The following is a 19,816-nucleotide window of genomic DNA, read 5'->3' as shown; positions in this document are numbered from 1 at the left end:
CAGAAAAGGGAGGAGCCCCTCAATGTTATTGAGTATGTTTTATATGAAGAATTGGCTCATAACCACTTTATAGTTGTGATAAAAGCATTGCCACACTCGATCCCGTACGCAATATTGGTAATGGAATCCACGCTGCATCCTCAGAGGACATGCTATATTTTTCTCCCAGAATAGATCCCTCAAGTGGCAACATTTATAGGGAATTTCCAATAAGATTTAAAACACTGGCTTGCAGTATTCATGTGGCACATCCTTTGGAGTGCACAGCCTGCTGCAGAATGGGTCATATTGGATATCATGTACTCTCAAAGGTGAGCTTTACAATACTCAGTTTTTCCCCTTTAACTTTCCTGTTGCTTAGTATTTGTGTATAGAAACACCCACTAGTAGCAGCTTGACTCTGACACTGTATGTATTTCCCCAGAGTGGTATCATCCAAACACCAACTGCAGAGCAGCAGGCAGCCGGCAAACAGTCTCCTCTCCCTCGGGGGACAGGCTCACCAAGTAGTAACCCCTGCCAGGAGCAAGAAACCTGAAAGGCAACTGTGCGCCTTATGATACTCATCCGAGGCAGGCCAGACAGTGCCAGGGAGTTTATGCTGATATGCTGACAGGTGGCATAGGTTGGCAGAATATTATTTTCCTGGTTTTTTTTTTTGGTGGATTATTTTTAATGTTACTTTTAAAGAAGTTTACTACATCATTACTGAATCATAATTATTTTCACAGCTATGCTCTAGAGTTTCAGTTAATGATTCTCGAGCTTCTAAACAAAGCTGAAGACTCACAACTAGGTAGGGATAGGAATCAGCCCTAATGAGATTTAAATAAATCGGCCTTTTTTGTCATGCTCCAGAGCAAGCCCTGAAGCTGATAGGGTCTGAGTGCTGAGCCAGAGCGTAATGGCTGCAACTGCATTGTCCACAAAGGGTGCTGCAACTTGTGACCACAGGAAATGGACGGCACTGCCTGCCACCAGTGGCGAAGGATCCCACTCTAGTATACTAAAGGCCATTACCCCCTTCAGAGTTGCCCTGGCACATGGTAGAAGACAGGCCAGTGGGATGAAAACCAACTCTCAAAAGACAGAGAACAAAGTATTCTCTGCTTCTGGGGGAAATCAGGCCAGTCCTCTTTTAACTACCAAACCCATGGGGCCCAGGACTCTCAAAAGAACACTTTGCAGAAAACACTTCCTTAGAGATGAATACAAGGAGAGGACATAATGATTCCCTCCCCTCAAAAGACTTCTTGGAACAAGATATTGCTTAGTCTGAGAGAGTGGCAGGGGTGAAATGGAGAATTCTTCTTAAAGTGACATTCAGATGCTTTCTTTTATTTCAACATGTGTGACTGCATACTTCTGTAAAACACAATCCTAGGCACTTGGGGGGATGAGGAAGGGTGGAGAACAGCAGGAAGTAGATGCAACAGAAGACAAATAAGACATCATCCCCGCCTTTCAAGAGTTCACAGTCTTGTAGATGGCACTGTTGATAGCATCTTTTGCAAATTGGCCATTTTAAAAAATCAATTGAGCACTTATCTTTGGAAATACAGACCCTACTTATAAAACTCAGTATTGTAGGTAGTTTTCCCTATACATGTGAATTCACCAGTTATTGACACACTAGGCCATGTATTCCTTCTCACTATCCATGAGTTTTACCCATGTACGTGACTGTCACGTGTCAAAACAAGGTTATGATTTTTCCAAAAAGAAGTTATATGTAGATATTAGTTATCTCTTGTTGTATAACAAATTACCCCAAATACTGACAGCTTAAAAAAGGCAAAGATATCTCACATATTTAATAGGTTTTGCAGGTCAGGTACCTAGGAGCAGCCAACTTGGGTAGTTCTAGCCCAGGGTCTCTCACGCTGTTGCAATCAATATGGCAGCCAGCGCATGGTCATCTGAAGGCTTACTGGGGTTGGATGATCCACTTCTCAGATCACTAATGTGACTGTCAGCAGAAAGCCTCCTTTCCTCACTACATCGGCCTCTTTGTAGGGCTGCCTACCTGTCATCCCAACATAGCAGCTGGCTTCCTTCAGAGTGAGTGACCCAAGAGAGAGCAAGGAGGGAGCCACTGAGCTAATCACACAACATCAGTTCCACCATATGCTACATATGAAAAGCAAGTCACCAAGTTTAGGCCACATTCACTCAAAGGGAGAGGAAGTAGCTCCACCTTTTGGAAGGTAGAGTTGCAAAGAATTTGGGGCATTTTAAAACTATCACAGATGTCATCCCAGATAAACATAAAATCCTCTGGGACAATTGAAAATTTCTGTGAGAAAAGATTTATTTTTTACCATGCTTGGCCTACTGTTGAGAAACTAGACTGTAAAGATACTAATAAATATTAGTTACCAAATATATGTACACACACATATGTATAGATATATTAGGTTGGTGCAAAAGTAATTGTGGTTTTGGATCGCAAATTTTAAATCATTATAACTAGGCTCAAGCACATCTTTATTAATCAAAATAGAAACCACTACAATCAACACATTTTTGCCAACAAGAAATGTTTGTTTATTCCTGTAGCATGAAAATCCGTGCTTCGGGATTCTATGAACTCTTGGAAAGCATTTTCTGCATGCTGCTGGTTGTGGAAGCATTTTCCTTGCAAAAAGTTGTCGAGATGCTTGAAGAAGTGGTATCAGTTAGCAAGAGGTCAGGTGAATATGGCGGATAAGGCAAAACTTTGTAGCCCAATTTGTTCAACTTTTGAAGTGTTGGTTGTGCGAGGTGCCGTCAGGCATTGTCATGGAGAAGAATCAGGCCCTTTCTGTTGACCTGCGCTGGCTGCTGGCATTGCAGCTTTCAGTGCATCTCATCGATTTGCTGAGCATACTTCTCAGATGTAATGGTTTTGCCAGGATTCAAAAAGCTGTAGTGGATAGACTGGAAGCAGACCACCAAGCAGTGACCATGACCTTTTTTTGGTGCAAGTGTGGCTTTGGGAAGTGCTTTGGAGCTTCTTCTCCATCCAGCCACTGAGCTGGTCATCACTGGTTGTCATATAAAATCCACTTTTTGTCACTGTCACAATCCAATCCAGAAATGGTTCATGGTTGTTGCGTACGAGAAGACGACACTTCAAAATGATGAATTATTTTCAGTCAGCTCGTGAAGCACCCACTTATCGAGTTTTTCCACCTTTCCAATTTACTTCAAATGCCAAATAACCACAGAATGGTCGACATTGAGTTCTTTGGCAACTTCTCATGTAGTTGTAAGAGGATCAGCTGTGATGATTGCTCTCACTTGGTCGTTGTCAACTTCCAATGGCCAGCCACTGTGCTCATCTTCAAGGCTTTCATCTCCTTTGCAAAATGTCTTGAACCACCACTGCACTGTACATTAGTTAGCAGTTCCTGGGCCAAATGCATTAATATTGTGAGTTGTCTCCACTGCTTTACGACCCATTTTGAACTCAAATAAGAAAATTGCTCAGATTTTCTTTTTGTCTAACATAATTTCCATAATCTAAAATAAATATAAAATAAACAGCAAGTAATAAGTCATTAGAAAAAAAACATAAAGCAAGAAATGCACATTAAAATGATGTATAATGTAACCACATTTATTTAAGAATGTATTCCAATATCACATGGCAAATTTCAACAATGCTAAAACTGCAATTACTTTTGTACTAACCCAATGTAATATGTAATAATATGCCAGGAGTAAAGAACTTAGATATATATAATGTATATATATTTCTATCTGGGTACATATAGCAAAGGAACCATGCTAGGTGCTATAGGGGATCAAAGTTAGATTTGTCTCAGCCTTGCTGCCCTTAAATATCTACCATAAAAGATTAAATGGAGATAAAATAAGTATATAAATAAGTGTAAGAACAGGCTAGATACAGTGGCTCATGCCTTTAATCCCAGCACTTTAAGAGGTTGAGGTGGGAGGATCACTTGGGGCCAAGAGTTCAAGACCAGCCTGGAAAACATAGTGAGAGCATGTCTCTACAAAACATTAAAAAATTAGCTGGGCATGGTAGTGCATGTCTATAGTCCAAGCTGCTTGGGGGACTGAGGCAGGAGGATTGCTTGTATCTACAAGTTTGAAGTTGCAATGAGCTATGATGACACCATTGTGCTGTAGCCTGGGTGACAGAGTGAGACCCTATCTTAAGAAAAACAAACAAAAAAAGAACAGTGTATTGGCAACATCATGACCTTTAGAATCAGACAAAAATTGATCACATTCCTGCTGTGCCACTGACTATTTGGGAAACCTTAGACAACATACTGATTCTTTTTATACAATAATAAAGATTTGGCATTTGTATTAGTCAGTATGGGTTAAGTTATGCTGTAGTAAAAAACAATACCCAAATTGTAACAAAAACTTATTTCTGTAAGGGTTGGCAGGAGGTTCTGCCCCACGCTGTCTTCCAGGATAGGCCGGTAGAGCAGCTGCCATCTAAAATGTTAACAGTCCCCACGGCAGATGGAAAGAGAAAGTGTCGCATCATTACTGGCTCTTGAAAATTCCCCCTGGAAGTGACATGTGACTTTTGTTCACATTTCATTGACTAAAGCAAGCCACACGAACACCCCCCAACTCCAAGTGGCTGAAGAAGTGTATTCCCCTCACGTGAAAGAAAAAATTCCGTAAGAAACAACTTGTCAAATTTCAGTGGACACATACTCATTTTAAAGTCCTAAAACACGTCAGTTTCTAACAAAACTGACAATATATGGCCGTGAAATAATTTGGCTTTATCAAGATCACTGCAAAATCAACCACCATCTCTCTTGTCTTGAGACAGTCACTTTGGATATCTGCCCTTTAGTTTGTCTTGTGTGCACAGAACATCTGAAAAAGGAAAGATTCATGTAGGCCAAGATGTGGGAAGAGAGTGTGTTCAACTTCGGTTTTAACTACTTACCCCCATCTCCATTTCTCCTTTAAAAGGAAAAATGCCTTATTTGCTATTGAGGAGTAACATTTTCTTGAAACTTAATTTTTTTTCTCCCTCACAAATCAGGATTTGGTGGCAGTGGAGGGTCCTGACACTGGAATTGCACTGAAAACATTTGGAGTATACTGAGAAGAGAAAGTTTGCCTTTAAAGGCTTTGGCTTCGTACCCTTGCAGAGAGCCTGGAGAGGACACTGCACGTGTGCAAGGTGGCTTTGGCCCCATTTTGGCCTGATGAGAACCAGGTGGTTCCCAGCCACTTCCTCTTCCCACTTCCACACCACTCCCTGCCCCTACCCAGTGATAGGACAGTGAGCTGCAACTGCAACACCAGCTAGGGGATCGTGAACAGATGTGGAGTAACAGAGATATGATTTCACATTATGGTGGCATTTGCCAACATAAAAATTATTACAACTTTTGCTGCAAATTATTCTATAAATTTTACAAAATATGCAAAAACTGGCATTTCAAGAGCTGAGATAATTTAGATTTATTAAAAAGTTGAGGCCCTTGAGATTCAGCAAAATAGAGTATACTTCTTTATTTATTTAGCTTTTGGTTGTGTGAGTCTTGTTTTTGTTTCTCAGCTCCTTGTTTATAATCCATAGGTCAAAACTGAATACCACTGGCCTTTGACCATTTAATTCAGCTTTACCCATAGATGTTTCCTGTGTCTCAGGCAGCAGATATAACTTCTCTGAATCGCAAATTTCTTATCAGAGCATGCAGCAATCATGACCTGCTTCAAAAAGTTGACAGAAAAGCATTTTATATCTAGAAAATGCTCTAAAATGCTTCTCAGACATAAACTGTTTCCACTGTCTTTGTAGAGCACGGCTCCTGAGGAGACTTTTCCCACTGTTAGATCCTCTCTTCACGTCCTGTCTCTCACTCACACACACACACACACCCCTTCTCCATTCACCGCCACAGTCACACCCCACACCACCAAGGCTGTGCTGTCTTGGCTCTCCCCCAATAGAACCTTCATCAGAATCGTGCCTCTCACCTAGATTTGCTTCTAAAGCTGCTGGTCTTGTCTATCTGTCACATGCAGATAATATGTCTTTTCATGTGAGAGACACCATTGTCACACTTGGGATAAACCAAGTGTATTTGCTAGCCCTTAAGAATGCATGGCCATGACGTGTGTGCTGTGAATAAGTTTGTTATGTGTCCCTTTGAAAGGGACAGCATGGCTTGTTCCTTCTGCCCTGTCCTCAGAACTAGGAAGTCACATGGAATTAAAGTGGAAATTGTCATCAGAAATCAAGCTCTTTCCTAGGTTGCCCCATCTCCTTCTTCCTGACTCCCCATACTCCTATGCTCTTGAAATAAAGCTTGAGGACCAATTTTGATTTTAAATCTTAGCTTCTGAGGGCAAAACCTTCACATTCCTTTCACACCAGTCGTCTCATGTGTAATCAACTCTGCCTCCCCTGTATATTTAGGCAGTCACTGTGGTGACGCGGGGTGCGTTGCTCACTCCTGCCTCCGCCAGGGCAGATTGCAGTACTTGGCTCCACAGCTCACGCGGAGCTTGCGGCTTCACCCCACTGGAAGCACCCATGCCATGGTCTCTAAGGTGCCCTCTATGTGTTTTACTGTCCAGTTCTCCATATGGAAAATAATAATTTCTCACAACGCCTAAATTACCCCCTCCTACAGTTAGGTGCTTCTTTCCTTCCTGGGTCAGGGTATTCAAGACGGCAGCCTTGAAACAGATTTCACTTCTCTGGGAAGTTTCATTTTTCCTCAGCTACTGCAAACATGATCTTGCTGAACAGAGATGAATTTTTAAGGCTGAGTTGGTGGTGTGGATTCTGATGGCTTCACGTTAGCTCAAGTCTCTAAGGACCAGTGCCAATAAATGTGAAAGGGACAACAGTAGATTGGCATACTTTTCCATTTCCACTAGGATGAAAAAACTGCTGTAAATTAAGTCTAACCTTAAATGTATAATCTGTCCTTGGGAAGAAAAAAAAAAAAAGGATATAGCATCTTCAAGCTCTCGGCATCCCTTACAAGAAAAAATTGGTTCTAAGGGTCTCTGATCTTGTGTTTTAGTAAAATAGAACTGCACGGCTGACTGACAGTTCTGATCTAAAGCATTTACGTTTAAGTTTTGATCTCTCTGCTTTTGATTAAAACTAATGAGCTCATTTAATTCAAAATGGGAATCTCTGATAAGAGAAATAAGGTTGATGTGATTGGATTAGAGGGGCAAATTAAACTCTTAGAGCAGAAGTTTGTGCTTATATAGTGTATTAAAAAGCTGTTGGCGTATTATGGCGTGTTAGATGATGAGAAAAATTTCATAGTAATTCATATTTAATCAGAAGAAATGAAAGTACTAAATATAACATGGCTCTCCTTTTCCCTCGAGTGATAAAAAGCTGTACATTTAAAATGACATCAGATCCATGCTCTCTAAAACAAAAAAAAAAAACCTTAAGAGAGACACATAAGAAAGGGACACTTGTCAGTGATTTCATCACCCCAGAATAGAAATGCCATAAAAATAGGAAAATATAGTTATATTAAGATAAAAATGATACAAGAAAAGCCCCAGACCACAAATAGCAAGTTTTCTGTCCTTAAAGTAGTTCTCATTCTTCTTTCATCTGAGCATCAACTTAATATGAAAAATAGATATTACTTGCCCTTAGAAATACTCATATATGAAATACATTTCATAATTTAAATTTTAAAAGCTTATTTTCCTATTTGTCTATTTTTAATAACTGTTTTCACATATACTTAATTCTTAAAACTCTCTATTACACATATTTATTTACCCCTACTCCAGAGAAAATAAGTATTAGCAGAGAGCTGCTCGAAAGAAATCCTGTTTTCTGTTAGACATATCTCTTTTTGCTTTCAAAGAAGAAAAACTTTACAATACTATTTACAAAGAATAAAATTAGAGTATTTATTAGGCTTATGAAACCCAAAGTTAATTTATTTGTAGGAAAAGACTTAAATTTATAAAAGTACGTTAGAGGCTTGTTTTTAAGGAAGACAGATTTTACATTGTCTCTGGCGTGTTGGCATAAAGGTGTTTTTAGATCAGCAAGACTGCAAACTACCATTTTAAGTTTTCTAAGTAAAAGTATATTCTATTTAGCCTAAAAGCACGTAAAAGGAAAGAGTAACTATCTTATTTAAGAGAAGAAACCATTATTTTCTCATATCAGAAAGAGAGAAATGAAAAAACAGACTGTCTCCTATTGGAGCTGCTATTAGTGACAGGAATGGAAAGTCAACATCATGAGTAGTTTTTATTTGTTTTTGTCTGTATATCCCATTTTCAGCCCTCATGATCAAGTCAGTTGAGAAGATTTCAAGCTTCTTAATCCCCACAGTGAAGAAAACCAGCTCAGGAGGTCAAGGGCATTGGTCAGAACACGGCTATCCAGCCTTGGTGATCTTGTGGTTCCTGGAATTTCCCAGTAGGCAAATGATCCAAGAAGGGATGCTCAGGGAGAACAAAGAGCAAGTCTTTCTTCATCAGATGTGTCTCTGCCCGTACCTTGGTTGATCCCACAAATCTGCGTGGTCCTTTCTCATGACAGTTCTCACCGCGCGCACCAGCCAAGCCTCAAGTGAATAGCAGTTAACTTACTATCAGACCCCACTTAAGCAGCTGCTAGAAGTGAAAAGTCCTGAAAAGCTCTTGCTAGAAACTGGATGAGGTTACTTTGGATTCATTAATTTTTCTTTTTTATTTTCTGCAAAGTAAACATTTTCTAAATGAGGTAAATTGATTACTACTGCTCTTAGCACCCATCACTCATTTATTTTTAGTGAACTCAAGGATTGCACCTGAGCAGTAGCTGTGAGGGGCTGTGTAGAGATCTCAATCATGTGTGTATGTATTTTTGTATTCCTCAGTGGAGTCAACCAGCCCCAGTCTGCTAACCACTGACAACACCCTTGAGCGTTCCTTTTTCATCCGAATGAAATCTACTCTGACCAAACGCGGTGTGCACATCAAATCATCGGGATATAAGGTAAGCTGGGTTCTGGGAGGGGAGACATCTCTGTCTCAGGCCATTCCTAGGTAATGTGCATTGAGTTTCCCAGGGGCTTTGGGTCCATATAATTAACACGTGTAATCCTGAGCAGCTCACAGTGTTCCAATCATCAAGCTAGGAACTCCTTTCCACCTCTCCTCCTTACTTCAGACATCACTGATGTGCTAAATGCCCCTATTGTCTTTTCTTAAAACACTGGTTGATAATATGCCAAGTGCTTCAGCACCTGCTGGAAATTCACTTCCACAGAGAAGATAAGCCAAATTCATATCAGTGCTTAAGACGCGTGCTCTAGGACTGTACGTATGAGAGTTCCACTTCTCACTTCCGCCTTCAAATCCCCCTTTCTCCTTAGAGAAAGACTGTCCATCTTAATAATATCTTGGCCACCGAGATTTGTGCACACAGATAACAAAATCAGGTTGGATGCTAGAAACCTTAACTTTGAAATCACAATGATTGAACATTCAGCCACACTGCAGCATACATAGAATATTCAACATTTACAGAATATATGTTCCTCACAAGCAAAGACCAAGTCTGGAGTCATAATCTACATTATCATTATTTTAATGTTAAGGATATAAAAGCCTTCTAATCTCAGGAAATTCCAATGTTTCAATTACCATTGCAACATAAATTAAGACCTACGAAATTTATGAAATGCCTTTGGCAACCTGAATCTTTTCAAGTTTACAACACACTAACCAGTCTCTCAAACAATATGTATTATATGTGGGAGGGCAAACAGAAATGAAATGTACCGTCAATGTGGCCAGCAGTTGTAAACTTTCCCAGTTTTAGAGTTCAGAACTTCTGATAGTTCAGTTCTTTAAGGTGACCATGGCATCATCAGGGATGGTAACAGCTATTATCAAGCCTTAAAATCTTATATGAGTCATCAGGAGACCAGCAGCTATATAAAAGTCAGAGCGAGGCACTTTCTCTGACATTAAGTCTTCAGAAAAAGAAGACCGGTAAGGAAGCAGGCCCTTCCAAGAACGACCTTTAGCTGAGCTGTCCTATTGTCTGAAAGGCACACGTGGAGCATCCTTAACCTTTACCAGAGTGCAACGCAAAGGAGAGGCAACTGGGCAGTTCTGCCTGCTGTAGCTTTACCCTACAGAGGCTTGTCACCGAGGAGTGTGTTGGAGGAAAGAAAACAGACCCTATCCTTAGGACCCCCCTGCCTTATGGCACACTATGCATTTATTAGTAGTTACTGTGTAGCATGAGCAAGTTTGAAATTCTATAAGCAGACTACAGATGTCAAGATTATTTTTATTTTAATGCTAGAAAGACACATTCTTTGCATTCCAGATTTTGGGAGCCATGGGGGCTTCCTTTCAACTCTTACATTCTTTCTTTACCTTTATTGGGTTTTACTGGTCTGTAAGGAGTGTATCCCTGGAAGGAAGGAGGGCGGAAGCGGTGAGATAGTTTGAAAAAATAGTATTTAGTATAATTCAATATTATTAGATAATTTTTTGATAAACAAAAACATTCTTAATTTTAGACTACAAAGTAGAGATCGTAAAGCTGCAAAATGTTGGATCTGCAAAAAAGTGGGACATGTGGGGAAAAAATAATATGAAGAAAGAGTTTTGGTCTAGGTAAGCGACCAAGTAGATTGTGTTCTGTTTGTTTTACCAGACAGGCACCTCAGTAAAGCTGTTTCTACTGCATGACCTGAAATTGAGCAAGCTAACATCTTAAATACTGACATAGTATTCAGCCATACATTTGACAAAGATTTATTGAGCTCCTATGGAGCCTGTTCCAGATCCTGGAAACCCAGCACTGGAACAATAAAAAATCCCTGCTTTCATGGTGCTTATATTCTAGCAGGAGGAGACAGACATAACAAGTAAATAAATTAAGAAGGTGATTTCAGAGAGTAAGGAAAGCTAAAATAACAAAAGCCAATAGTTAGAAGCACTCCAATATGGGCATGATATAGATTACATGTGTTAGCCCCTACAACAATCCTAAAGGAAAGTATTTTCCTGGTTTCTGTTTTACAGATAAAGAGACTAAGGCTAGAAAGGTTAATTAGCATATCCAGCATCACATGCTGAAGGAGCTAGAGCTTGAACTTGGGGAGTCTAGCTCCACACCCCATGCACTTAACCACTAGGCTTTACTACTATGCATATTATTTAGAGAGGTAATGTGAGGGGGTGGCTGGTGGGGGCAGGAGACCTATTTAAATAAGAGGAACACGAAAGGTCTTCCTGAGAAGGTGACATGTCCCCTCTGAGTGGTGAATGAGAAAAGACTATCATGCAAATGAATGAAAGAAAAATGTTTCTGAAGGAACTAGAATTTAGGAATTAAAGACACCTTGCTGTAAGAAGGGGCCTTCAAGAAACAAAATGTTAAAAAGGACAACCTTGAACATCCAGGAGTGTGAAAGATTTAGGAAGCTGATCCAGATCCCATTAAATCGTGTAATGACAAAGTGATCGTACTCCTCTGACATACCCTGCCAGTGAGCCTTTCTCACGATATCGTGAAAGTCTCCACCTCCTCTCAACTGCTACCTACAGAAGTTCCTCCAATAAGATGAATCACCCAACAGATCCAGCTCTTCTCCCCACCCTCCTCCTCTGCAGTGAACTTGCCTCATTGATTAACCTTGTCTGAAAGTTAGTGGAAGAGCTGATGAGAACCCATGACATGACACAGCTGAATAACGTCCCTATTTATCTGTTCATTCTCAGTCAGTAAATCTAGCAGCTTATAAAACATTCCAATAAAACTGGTAATCACCCCACCACCACATAATAGACACAAATAAAAAGAAACAGTGATGATAATTTCTCCGCACTCCCAATATTCCCCCTAATTTATTACTATCATATGAATCCTTCTTTTCCTTTGCTTAAAGATCCTAAATGTTAAGCTTTGCTCAGTGCAGGTCACTATATTTCTCTCCATCTTTTTCTGTAACCTTGGCACATGGACCTCTCCAACTTTCTCCATGACTTTTTCTGTTGTCATTGTCATCACGGACAGTAATCATAGTAACGAAAGTATCATTGACTCTGTGGCAGGCACTGTGCCAAATGCTTTATATTTTAATCCACACAACAGGATTATTTTAAAACTTCCTCTATGCCAGGCATTGTTTACACATTATATTCCATTCTTATACCCATTTTGCAGGTGGTGAAACTGAGGCCTTAATAGGTGAAATCCTTTGCCCATTTCCTACAGCTCTTAAGTAGCTACTGAGGAACCAGAATTCAATCTAGGCAGCTGGGCTCCAGAGTTTGTCCTCTTAACCCCTCTGTTTCATTGCTTAAAAAAGTAAGTCCAAAGAAGGGCTCAGTGTGAGCTGGACTTCAACATATGAAAAAGAAATTAATTTCAGTTTTTAAAAGGAAAACCTTTTCCCTGATTAAGACCTTCCCTTTGTGGCTCCACATATCCCACTGCACTAGCGTGTCAGTGCTTGGTGACTCCAGTGCCCCTGGGGAGTTGCGCAGATTTGCTTTCATTTCCAGGACTTATACCTACTCACATCCCCCGTAACCAAGAACTCTAGCCAAAGAAATGCCAATCTGCATCTGCCAATTCAAGTATGGAGTGTAATATAAATCCTCATTGCTTGGTTTGCCACACCCCAGTCCCCAGGAAAGTTGCCCTCTCTCCAATGAAGTTTCCGAAATACAAGCTGACATTCAGTTGTTTCTGTCCTCATTTGCTTTGAAATCCACAGTAGCATGTTATCTGGACCAGCCACTTTTCACGCCTCAGGGGCTTCCCTGTTGTTTAGGGCTCCTTGTTGGTCACATATCTTAGCATAACACAGCTCTCATTTAAATTGCATCGCACCAACGTTCTGCCTTCTTGATTAGGTCTATGTCTGGGGGAACTTCTGAGGTATAGCACATGGGGTAAAAGGAGATATGTAATCAGGGAAATTAGAAAAGTGAAGACTAATTGGGTCGCCTCCTTCGCTCCTGTCTTTGGAGGATAGTTTCCTTTGGCATGGGACTTTCAGCTTTCTAATCTATTCTGAAATGCCCACCAGCACCACTGTCATTTCTGGAGTATTTATTCACACACATTATGGTGCCCTAACTCTAACGGCATAGTAGAGCAGCCCAGACTGGCAAACACAGACGAAAGAGAGCAAAATTTCTGTCATGTTTACATATGCTGGGAATGTCTCTGAACTCCTCACAGTGGTGAAATCTTCAAATGCCAGGAGTTCCTGCTATGATACATACAAACTCATTACTAAGGGAGGATGAGGGAACTCAAGATTCTCAAAAATAAACAGTCCTCCATCTGGAATGATGTGGATATGGATTTGCCTGTAGCTGAGTGTTGAGCTAAATGACTTCTGAAATCCTATCAGCCTCCTTATGATATAAAGAGAAAATAATTCATAGGTTCACTGTTTTATTAGGCTTGTCTACATACCCCAGGCTTAAAAATATCTATATCTAAACATAAAACAACAAATCAATAAGTTAGAGAGTGCTAATTAGGTAAAGAAAACATTTTTGCCGTGTGTGTTTAAGCACAAACATAGGTGTCTTTAAATTAGAAACTTCTCATGTTTGTTTTTAAAACTTCACAGTTGTATCTGTTCTGTGGAGTAAGGCATACTTACTCTACATCATTTTAACAGTGATTTGTTTTATTTTGGGTGTCATGGATCCCTTTAAAGATATGATGAAATCTATAGAGCCTCTCCCAAGGTAGATTCATTTTGCATCAGTAGGTTCTTGAATCCTTGAAGTGTATCCATTGATCTCAGGTTACAAAACCCTACTTAATACGATGACATCTTCAGTACTTATTAAGAAACCAAGTTAGCACATCTTCAGGAACATACTTCATCAATATCACAATAGCCCTTTCCTTCCTTCTCATTTCTCCCTACCAGAAAGCAAGAAATAGAGTCATTTATCTGTCTAGTGTTAATACATATTGAAGTCCTGTGGCAAAATATTTGATACATTAGTTCAGCAGTCCCCAACCTTTTGGGCACCAGGGACCGATTACATGGAAGATAATTTTTCCATGGAGTGGGGCAGGGGGCTTGGTTTCAGGAAGATTCAAGCACATTACATTTATTGTGCAGTCAAACCTCTTTGCTAATGATACCATGTATTTGTAGCCACTCCCCAGCACTAGCATCATCGCCTCAGCTATCCTCAGATCGTCAGGCATTAGATTCTCATAAGGAGCGCATAACCTAGATCCCTCACATGCACAGTTTACAGTAGGATTCCCACTCCTGTGAGAATCTAATGCCGCTGCTGATCTGACAGGAGGCAGAGTTTATGCAGTGATGCAAGTGATGGGGAGCGGCTGTAAATACAGATGAAGCTTCACTCCCTGGCCTCTGCTCACTTCCTGCTGTGGGCCGGGTTCCTAACAGACCACAGACTGGTACCGGTGCATGGCCTGGGAGTTGGGGACCGCAGCATTAACTCGTATATTGCAAAAGCACAAAACTAAGATTTACATTTTGATCCCCTCATGCAGAGAGGGATAATCTTCAAAAAAGTATTTCTCAGAATATACTTTTTAGAAATATTGTACCTAATATTTAAAAATTCTATCTGTATTCAAAAGAGCTATTTTCCGTGGTGCCTGGTTCTCCTTTTCTTCCTGTTCACTTTGGTGTGGAACAAAGTTGCATCGCTAGACTTTCCAACTCAAAATCATAGCTAGGCAACTTTGAAAGTTGAAGGCTTTTCATATGCAAACTTGTTCTTAATTAAATGTGTATATTAACACATCTCAAGATGACAGAAAACTAGAAGGAAATTACTACTATCTCAGTCATTTGGAATTTTAGTTCTTGGTTTAATTCCTTAATAAAGTCCACAATACTAAGATATCCACCTTTCTCTCTTGCTCACCTGCCACTTTAATGCACTACCAAAATCAGTTGAATCCACCTGTTTCCGCTTCATTCCTCCAGTTTAATGCCTTTTTTCAGATCTATTGTGAGAAACTTCCAAAATACCTCCCAGAAGATTTTACTTCTCCCTTCTGTCCTACACCCTGCTGCCTGGAATGTGTTCAAAACCTCAGTGATTTCCTTCTCCACCGCTAAGTCATCCACGGTTCATAGTGCCACATACTCAAGAATCTGACCCAGCTTAGCTTTTCCACCACCATCTCCACCATTCTTTCCTGCAACTCTTACCACTTCAGGCCAATTGGCTTTCCTGAAATACACTTGTCTATTCACACTGCCGTGCTTTTGACCATGCTGTTTTCCTTTCCTAAAATGCCCTTTGCCATACTTCCTCCTGAAAAACTCCTAATCAACCAGTATGGTGTCACTCAAAACCACTTCTTTTTTCATTTCCCCGAATGCATGTAAGCAAAATTATCCCTTCTCTTCTGTACTAACATAGCGCTTTTGGATTTTACTTACATTCTGTGCCTCAGCTTTCTCACCTGTAAAATGAAGCCATTGATAGAACCTAACCCAGAGAATTTTCCTGCAGATCAAGTGAGATAACACAGGCTCAACTAAGCATCTTTTTTCCATTTGATGAAGTACTTTTTTATAGACTTTGACATGAATCTCACAATAATTCTTTTAGGTAATTATCTCTATTTTCCCCACTTGGAGAATAAGTAAAACTGATGCACAGAAATATAAATTATTGAACACATGGTAAAAGGGGCAAAAAAAAAAAAGACCAAAAAAAAAAGAAATCTAAATTGACTTATCTAAGGTCACAGAAATGATAAATGGCAAGACTGAGAAGTACCAGGTCTTCTGACTTCAAATGCCGTCTTCCTGCCAATATACTACACTGAATACTGGGTACTTTCTTATTCTGCTTTCTTCCCTTAGTACCTAACAAGTGTGCTGCACACAGTTATCCCTCAGTAAATGTTGACTGAATTGAATTTCACACTCTCTCTTCTTCTGAGATACCAGTGAAAAATGTTGACAGTACCAAGCCCTGTGACATACCATGAGAGATACTGCCAGTTGACATCAGTGTCTATTAGATGTGACTGTTGGAATAGCTATGAACCCAAATGACTATCCCATGATCTGCCTCGCATTTCTGCATCTTGCCTGCAAGGATATTGTGAATCTTTATCAATGCCCAACTAAAATCAAAACTTACTACATCCTCAACGTTCCCTTTAGCCATCAGTTGAGGATTCCTTTCAGAAACAAGAAATAGGGTCACGTTAACATCACTTATTCATCATGACTTCATGTTGGCCTCTGGGTATCACTATTTTCTTTCTGATAAATCATCTTTCAAGAATTTTTTTCTGGAGATTAACATTTTGGGCTATCTCTTTCTTAAAATTAGAATAATATTTGCTAATATCCTGCCTTCTGGCACAACACCATGATTTCTCAGAGAATGCTAAGAATATGTGAAGTATTGTCATAAGAAGGCTGGTTCTTTCCTTGTCCAAGAGGATAATTGTATGCAGCGAGAGTTTTATCCACTAGATTTAGAGGGTACAAGTAGAGTTTTGTTACATGGATATGTTGTATAGTGGTGAAGTCTGGGCTGGCTTCAGCGCACCAGTCACCTGAATAGTATACACTGTACCTTATAGGTAATTTTTCATCCTTCATCCCCTCCACCTTTCCCCCTTCTGAGTCTCCCATGTCCCTTAAGATACTCCATATGACCATGCATACCCACAGCTTAGCTCCCACTTATAAATGAGAATACATGGTATTTGGTTTGTTGTTCCTGAGATACTTCACTTAGGATAATGGCCTCCAGTTCCATCCAAGTTGCTACAAAAGACATTATTTCATTCTTTCTTATCGCTAAGTGGTACTCCATGGTACATATACACCACATTTTCTTTATTCACTCATCAGTTGATGGGCACTTAAGTTGATTCCATATCTTTGTGATTGTGAATTGTGCTGCAATACACATTCGAATGCAGGTATCGTTTTGATATAATGGTTTATTTTCCTTTGGGTAGATACCCAGTAGTGGGATTGTAGGATCACATGGCAGATCCTACTTTTAGTTCTTTGAGAAATCTCCATGCTGATTTCCATAAAGGTTGTGCTAACTTACATTCCCACTAGCATTGTATAAGTGTTCCTATTTCACCACATCTCCGTCAACATCTATTATTTTTTGACTTTTTAATGGCCATTCTGATTGGATTAAGGTGATCTCATTGTGGTTTTAATTTGCATTTCTCTGATGATTAGTGATGTTGAGCATGTTTTCGTATGTTTTTTTGGCCATTTTTATATCTTCTTTTGAAAAATGTTCATGTCATTTGTCCACTTTTTAATGGGCTTGTTTGTTAGTTAGTTATTTGTATGCAGTGAGTTTTAATGATACCAGGACAAGTATAGCTTGAAGGTATGCCCAGCACTAATGTATGGAGCAGTGTGGTAGTGGTCCTTCCCTGGAGATTTTTAAGAGAATACACTAAACTCATCACTTAGGAGTCTCCCTTCCTTCCCGGCAAGTGTGAATGAACTAGGTGCCATCTGACGTTTCTTCCAGTCTGAGATTCAGAGATGTTCCAGGTGTCCAGACACACCAGTGCTTCTCCTGAAGCCTTTGCTTCAGCTTTGTGTTGTCTTGAAATGATGAGTACACTGTTCCAAGCTGCACAAAATGTAACTGTCTTGTCAAATCAATACATGAATTTTCAGAGAGACCAAAAATTCTGTCAACCCATTCAGGCTTTCTAAGGCTACGCATTTATTGCCTTTCAATCAACCCAGACACCCAGAATAAATTGAAGGAGAAAAATTTCCAGGGTAGAACTTACAGGCAGAGGTTATCCTGATGAAAAATGCAAATAGAGGAGAGAACCAATAAAATCAAATTTTTAAAATCCTATTATCTCGTTTTAGTCTCTGCTCACCTCTGCACAATTGTCCATTACAATGTGGTTTCCAGTGTCATTTTAAATACAGCTGACATTGTTTCTGATCTTAAAGAATTTATTTCCCATTACCAAGGCATGACAGTAGTTCCAGCTTGGGATATGTCATTTCTGCCGGGACTAATCAGCTAGCTATTTTGCCAAGTAGAGGCATAATCACTAGCCATTCTGGGAAGTGTCTGTAAATTCTAAGTATGTTACAGTGACTTCAGCCCAAGTATGTTGCTAACTTAGAGGTACTTCATTTTACATTACACAGATTTTAGAGAGCAGGCAGGAGAGGTAACAGCATCATTTCTCTGACTAACATTATATCTTTTCAGATTGGTTTTCTGAGCCTATGGTAGCTAAGAGTAACAAAAACGATGATAACTTTGAAAATGATATCGTGGATGCAAAAATTAACCTTTTCTCCATATAATGTCTTTTAACTAATGCCCTTAAAATTATTGTTAATGTCTCTCTAAATACATTCTCAATCTAATAGGTTTATTTATATAATTATCACTATTATAACACTTTGGTCCATTAAATTAGTTTAATAAAAAAAAGGACCAAAGAACTAAAAAGTGAACATAAGCACAGTTCAGTTTTTTCAGGCCTAGCACTCTGACAACAGCTTCAGAGGCCCACAATTTCTGTTTCCCTAATCTCTTAATCTGGTGGCCTAAGTAGCAGTTATTAAACTCTTTACAGAAACCAAGGGCTTCCAGAAACAGGCGCACCTTGGAGATTTTGCAAGTTCAGTTTCAGACCACCGCAACAAAGCAAGTATCGCAATAAAGTGAGTTACATGAAATTTTTCGTCTCCCAGTGAACATAAAAGTTATATTACACTATACTGTAATCTGTTAATGTGCAATAGCATTATGTCTAAAAAAAAGGACTATGTACCTACCTTAATTTTAAAATACTTTATTACTAACAAAAAAAAAATGCTAACAAGTGTCTAAACCTTCAGCAAAGTTGTATTCTTTTTGCTGGGGGAGGGTCTTGCCTTGATCCTGATGGGCATTGACTGATCAGGCTGGTAGTTGCTGAAGGTTCGGTGGCTGTGGTAATTTCTTAAAATAAAACAATAATGAAGTTTTCTACATCAGTTGACCCTTTCATGAAAAGTTTCTCTGTAGCATGATGCTGTTTGACAGCATTTTACCTGCAGGAGAACTTTCAAAATTAGAGACAGTCCTCTCAAATCCTGCCACTGCTTTATCACCTAAGTTTATAGAATATTCTAAATCCTTTGTTGTCATTTCAACACTGTTCACAGCATCTTCACCAGGAATAGGTTCAATCTCAAGAAGCCACTTTCTTTGCTGTTCTATAAGAAGACACTCCTCATCTGCTCAAATTTTATCATGAGATTGCAGCCATTCAGTCACATCCTCAAGCTCCACTTCTAATTCCAGTTCTCTTGCTATTTTCTACCACATCTGCAGTTACTTCCCTCCACTAAAATCTTAAATCTCTAAAATTCATCCATGAACGTTAGAATCAACTTTTTCCAAACTCCTGTTAATGTTGATATTTTGACCTCCTCCCATGAGCCATGAATGTTCTTAAAGGCATCTAGAATGGTGAATCTTTTCCAAAAGGTTTTCAATTTACTTTGCCCAGATCCATCAGAGGAATCACTATCTATGGCAGCTATAGCCTTACAAAATGTATTTTTTAAATATTTGAAAGTCAAAATTACTCTTTGATCCATGGGCTGCAGAATGGGTTCTGTGTTAGCAGGCATGAAAACAACATTAATCTTGTACATCTCCATCAGCTCTTGGATAACTAGGTGTATTATCAATAAACAGTAATATTTTGAAAGAAATGGTTTTTTCAGAGCAGTAGGTCTCCATAGTGGGCTTAACATATTCAGCAAACCATGTTATAAACATGTGCTGTCACCCAGCCTTTGTTGTTCATTTTTAAGCA

The 19,816-nt window shown here is 39.5% G+C and overlaps 1 protein-coding gene across 8 annotated transcripts in view; it reads left to right on the top strand.

Moving 5' to 3' along the window:
• The window catches only part of NPAS3 (neuronal PAS domain protein 3), an 833,226-nt gene that overhangs the window by 757,518 nt on the left and 55,892 nt on the right, over window positions 1-19,816 (top strand). For all 8 annotated transcript variants that reach the window (XM_045568967.1, XM_045568985.1, XM_045568957.1 and 5 more), the window contains one exon: window positions 8,856-8,974. In XM_045568967.1, the coding sequence (XP_045424923.1) occupies window positions 8,856-8,974 (119 nt within the window). The remainder of the gene's footprint in view (window positions 1-8,855; window positions 8,975-19,816) is intronic.

Source organism: Lemur catta, chromosome 1 (genome assembly GCF_020740605.2).
Source record: "Lemur catta isolate mLemCat1 chromosome 1, mLemCat1.pri, whole genome shotgun sequence".
Lineage (NCBI taxonomy): Eukaryota > Metazoa > Chordata > Mammalia > Primates > Lemuridae > Lemur > Lemur catta.
Note: the sequence above shows the minus strand (reverse complement) of the source record. Positions and strands in the feature narration are given on the sequence as shown.